The following is a 5,567-nucleotide window of genomic DNA, read 5'->3' as shown; positions in this document are numbered from 1 at the left end:
GTTGGTGAAGCTCTTTGCAAGCACTTCCTCAGTAGAGCAACACTTTATTAACTTCAAGTTCCCGTCCTCCACATTATTATCAGACGGTTTATTTTTTTATACGAGACCACAGCTTCTAATTTCGGAGCCTTTGTGTGACCTCATTTATAAACCACTTCCATCAGCAAAGTGATTGAGCTGAAGTTTGCAAATCCCGTCTTCAGCAACGACTTCCCGCACAGAAATAAAACCTTCTGGAAACTCTCAGTCATCAAGTGAGCTTCCTCCTGGGTCACGCGTGATGTCTGCGCCTACACGGCAACGTGACGTGTGCGCCGTGTCCAGATTTGAAGGAACCTTCGTAGGAGCAGGAGTTCCTCGAGCCCCCTCCCCGTATCCGTCCCGTCCCTCGAGCCCCCTCCCCGTATCCGTCCCGTCCCTCGAGCCCCCTCCCCGTATCCGTCCCGTCCCTCGAGCCCCCTCGTATCCGTCCCGTCCCTCGAGCCCCTCCCGTATCCGTCCCGTCCCTCGAGCCCCCTCCCCGTATCCGTCCCGTCCCTCGAGCCCCTCCCGTATCCGTCCGTCCCGGCCCCCGCCCCCTCCCCGTATCCGTCCCGTCCCTCGAGCCCCTCCCCGTATCCGTCCCGTCCCTCGAGCCCCCTCCCCGTATCCGTCCCGTCCCTCGAGCCCCCTCCCCGTATCCGTCCCGTCCCTCGAGCCCCCTCCCCGTATCCGTCCCGTCCCTCGAGCCCCCTCCCGTATCCGTCCCGTCCCTCGAGCCCCCTCCCCGTCCCTCGAGCCCCCTCCCCGTATCCGTCCCTCGAGCCCCCTCCCCGTATCCGTCCCGTCCCTCGAGCCCCCTCCCCAGTATCCGTCCCGTCCCTCGAGCCCCCTCCCCGTATCCGTCCGTCTCCCTCGAGCCCCTCCCCGTATCCGTCCCTCCCTCGAGCCCCCTCCCCGTATCCGTCCCGTCCCTCGAGCCCCCTCCCCGTATCCGTCCTTCCCTCGAGCCCCCTCCCGTATCCGTCCGTCCCTCGAGCCCCCTCCCCGTATCCGTCCCGTCCCTCGAGCCCCCTCCCCGTATCCGTCCCTCCCTCCCCCTCCCGAGGCCCTCGCCCCTCCCCGTATCCGTCCCGTCCCTCGAGCCCCCCTCCCCGTATCCGTCCCGTCCCTCGAGCCCCCTCCCCGTATCCGTCCCGTCCCTCGAGCCCCTCCCCGTATCCGTCCCGTCCCTCGAGCCCCTCCCCGTATCCGTCCTCTCCCTCGAGCCCCCTCCCCGTATCCGTCCCGTCCCTCGAGCCCCCTCCCCGTATCCGTCCTCTCCTTCGAGCCCCCTCCCGTATCCGTCCCGTCCCTCGAGCCCCCTCCCCGTATCCGTCCTGTCTCTCGAGCCCCTCCCTGTATCCGTCCCGTCCCTCGAGCCCCCTCCCCGTATCCGTCCTCTCCCTCGAGCCCCCTCCCCGTATCCGTCCTCTCCCTCGAGCCCCCTCCCCGTATCCGTCCCGTCCCTCGAGCCCCCTCCCCGTATCCGTCCCGTCCCTCGAGCCCCCTCCCCGTATCCGTCCCGTCCCTCGAGCCCCCTCCCCGTATCCGTCCCGTCCCTCGAGCCCTTTGGAATTTTATCCGTTTCAGTCAGATTTTCTCATATTCCTTCAATCTCCAGGGAATGTTCACAAATCCGTTCACACTTCACCGTCCAAACACCCCCCCCACTTCACTGCATGACACTGATCCTGATGCACACTCCCCCCCCGCCCCCCCACCGCACACACACTCTCGCCCTCCCGCAGACACATTTTGTCTCTTTCTCCCTATCTCCCTCCCTCTCTCTCTCTCTCTCTCTCTCTCCCTCCCTGTCTCTCTCTCTCTCTCTCTCCCCTTCCCTCCCTCTCTCTCTCTCTCCCCCTCCCTGTCTCTCTCTCTCTCTCCCTCCCTGTCTCTCTCTCTCTCTCTCCCTCTCTCTCTCTCTCTCTCTCTCTCCCTCCTCTCTCCTCTCCCTCTCTCTCTCCTGTCTCTCTCTCTCTCTCTCCCTCCCTCCCTCCCTGTCTCTCTCTCTCTCCCTCCCTCCCTGTCTCTCTCTCTCTCTCTCTCTCTCCCTCCCTGTCTCTCTCTCTCTCCCTCCCTCTCTCTCTCTCTCTCTCTCTCTCTCTCCCTCCCTGTCTCTCTCTCCCTCCCTCTCTCTCTCTCTCTCTCTCTCCCTCCCTGTCTCTCTCTCTCTCTCTCCCTCCCTCTCTCTCTCTCTCCCTCCCTCTCTCTCTCTCCCCTCCCTCTCTCTCTCTCTCCCTCCCTGTCTCTCTCTCTCTCTCTCTCTCTCTCTCTCTCTCCCTGTCTCTCTCTGCGCCTCTGTCTCTGTCTCCCTTTCACTCTCTCCCTGCCCAGTATTAGACAGGAATTGGCTGCTCCTGAACAGTTGAGTTCTGTACACTGACCGGCTGACACTCTGTTCTGACGGTGCTGCTCTGGATGGGGGTTTCAGTGCAGTAAATGAGATTTGAGATAGAGGGAGAGACCTCCGCAGGCTGGTAACAAACTGGTGACCATCTGGCCTGTGACACAGATTGACATTGCTTTTTAGATCTTTAACTGGTTTAATAAAAATAGCTTGTGGTTAGCCAATGTTCCGCTCCTTTCTATAGATAGCTCGAGACAAACACCCTGTGTCCTTTCCCCTCAAGATACTGCTGCCCAACCAGAGGAAACACTGCCATTCTCGATAAACATAGTCACCCAATAGGAACAAGAGCAATGTGCAACTCCACCCAACGCTCCCCGTGGGAGCGAGTCCCACATTCTCCCCCACTCCCCGTGTGAGCGAGTCCCACATTCTCCCCACTCCCCGTGGGAGCGAGTCCCACATTCTCCCCACTCCCCGTGGGAGCGAGTCCCACATTCTCCCCACTCCCCGTGGGAGCGAGTCCCACATTCTCCCCCACTCCCCCGTGGGAGTGAGTCCCACATTCTCCCCACTCCCCGTGGGAGCGAGTCCCACATTCTCCCCACTCCCCGTGGGAGCGAGTCCCACATTCTCCCCACTCCCCGTGGGAGCGAGTCCCACATTCTCCCCCACTCCCCGTGGGAGTGAGTCCCACATTCTCCCCACTGCCCGTGGGAGCGAGTCCCACATTCTCCCCACTCCCCATGGGAGCGAGTCCCACATTCTCCCCACTCCCCATGGGAGCGAGTCCCACATTCTCACCGGGGAGCGAGTCCCACGTTCTTCCCAGTCCCTCGTTAAAGACTGAATTACTGTTTGATTTATTAGTTAACAGTTAACCACATTGCTGTGGCTCTGGAGTCACATGTAGGCCAGACCGGGTAAGGATGGCAGATTTCCTTCCCTAAAGGATGTTAGTGAATCAGATGGGGTTTTCACAACACCAGCTTGTCTGTGGAACGCTGCTATCTGTATGTTTGTTTGTATCTTGGTGCAGCTAATTACAAAATAATGAGAGTACAGCAACAGGCCCTTCTGCCCTCCAAGTCTGTGCCGATCATGATGCCCCAATCAACCTAAAAAAAACCCTTCTGCCCTTACTCGGTCCGTATCCCTCTATTCCCTCCCTATTCATGTCCCCATCCAAATGCCTCTTAGATGTTGTTAATGGGCCTCCTTCCCCCACCCCCTCTGGCAGCGCGTTCCAGGCCCCCACCCCTCTCTGTGTGAAAACCTCCCCCCGCACATCCCCCTTAAACTTTCCCCCTCTCACCTTGAACCTGTGCCCCCCCCCCCCTTGTAATTGACACTTCCACCCTGGAAAAAAGCCTCCGACTATCCACCCTGTCTGTGCCTCGCATCATTTTGCCGCCCTCTATCAGGTCTCCCCTCCGTCTTTCCAGTGAAAGCAATCCCAGTTTATTCAACCTCCCCTCGTAGCCAGCACCCTCGAGACCAGGCAACACCCTGGTGAACCTTCTCTGCACTCTCTCCAAAGCTTCCACATCCTTCCGGTAGTGTGGTGACCAGAACTACACACAATACTCCAAATACGGTCTAACCAAGGTTTTATTTCGTTGCAACATGATTTCCCAACTCTTGTACTCAATGCCTCAACTGATGAAGACAAGCTTGCCGTATGCCTTCTTAATCACCTTGGCCACCTGTGTTATCACTTTCATGGAACTGTGGACCTGCACGCCCAGATCCCTCTGTATGTTAATGTTCCTCAGGGTTCTGCCATTTACAGTATAATTCACACCTAAATTTAATCCTCCAAAATGTATCTCCTCACATTTATCCAGATTAAATTCCATCTGCCATTTCTGTGCCCGAGTCTCTGATCTATCTCTATCCTGTTGTATCCTCTGACAATCCCCAGCACTTGTCAGCAACTCTCCCAATCTTCATGTCATCCACAAATTTATTAATCAGATCCCTTTATATTATCCTCCAGATCATTTATATATATTACAAACAACAGAGGTCCCGGCACTGATCCCTGTGGAACATCACTAACTACAGATCTCCATTCTGAAAAACACCCTTCCACCGATACTCTCTGTCTTCTATAACCAAGCCAGTTCTGTATCCATCCAGCCCACCCCCAATCCCATGTGATCTTAGTTTTTGTACCAGTCTGCCAATGCGTGACCTTGTCAAAAACCTTACTAAAGTCCATATAAACTACATCCAGAGCCCTTCCCTCATCAATTATCTTTGTCACCTCTTCACAAAACTCAGATCAAGTTGGTGAGACATGACCTTCCCTGTACAAAACCATGCTGCCTGTCACTAACTAGTCCATTTTCCTCCAAACGTCCCTCAGTATCTTCTCCAAAAGCTTCTCCATCACTGACGTCAGGCTCACCGGCCTAGAATTTCCAGGATTATCCCTGCTTCCTTTCTTAAACAAGGGAATAACACTGGCTATTCTCCAGTCCTCTGGAACCTTGCCTGTGGTCAAAGTGGATGTGAAGATATCTGTTAAGGTCCCAACTATTTCTCCCCTGGCCTCCCGCAGTAACCTGGGATAGATCCCATCCGGCCCTGGGGACTTGTCTGCCTTGATGCAATTTAAGATACTCAACACTTCCTCCTTCGATATATTGACGTTCTCTAGAGCGTTCACACACCCATCCCTGACCTCAACATCTGTCATGTCCTTCTCCTTAGTGAATACTGATACCAAGTACTCATTAGCGATCTCACCCAATGGTGTGATCACTTGTGTACAGCTGGGTCTGTTCAGCCCATTCCTCTCTCCCAGACTGTTTCCACTGATCAAAGGGTCAGACAAGGTGGTTCGAGGTAACTTAGAATCGGAGCGGAGGGAAGGGGGAGATGTTGACACAGCGACTTGTGATCTGGAAAGTTCTGCCCCGCAAGTACAGCGGAAGCAGATTCAAAAATAATATTTCAAAAGGGGCTGGATCAACGCTCGAAAAGGAGGAACCAACTTGTGGAGCGTTGGGGGGGGAGGTGGGGGGGGGGGATGGTGCGAGTGAGACTGAGAGAACTATCCAGTCAAAGAGCTGGGATAGCGATGGTGGGCCGAATGGTCTCTTGTGTTGTGTGATTTGTCATGTTGTGGGTGGTATGGTGGTTAGCACTGTTGCCTCACAGTGCCAGGGATCCGAGCTCGATTCCCGGT

The 5,567-nt window shown here is 56.0% G+C and overlaps 1 protein-coding gene across 1 annotated transcript in view; it reads left to right on the top strand.

Moving 5' to 3' along the window:
• The first annotated feature begins 280 nt into the window (after window positions 1-280).
• Window positions 281-5,567, top strand: part of pde2a (phosphodiesterase 2A) — a 73,459-nt gene continuing 68,172 nt past the window's right edge. Inside the window, exon 1 of the mRNA XM_080197819.1 lies at window positions 281-584. Coding sequence (XP_080053945.1) covers window positions 281-584 — 304 coding nt within the window. The remainder of the gene's footprint in view (window positions 585-5,567) is intronic.

Source organism: Carcharhinus amblyrhynchos, chromosome 10, assembly GCF_965287045.1.
Source record: "Carcharhinus amblyrhynchos chromosome 10, sCarAmb.v2.hapA, whole genome shotgun sequence".
NCBI classification, from domain to species: Eukaryota; Metazoa; Chordata; class Chondrichthyes; order Carcharhiniformes; family Carcharhinidae; genus Carcharhinus; species Carcharhinus amblyrhynchos.
Note: the sequence above shows the minus strand (reverse complement) of the source record. Positions and strands in the feature narration are given on the sequence as shown.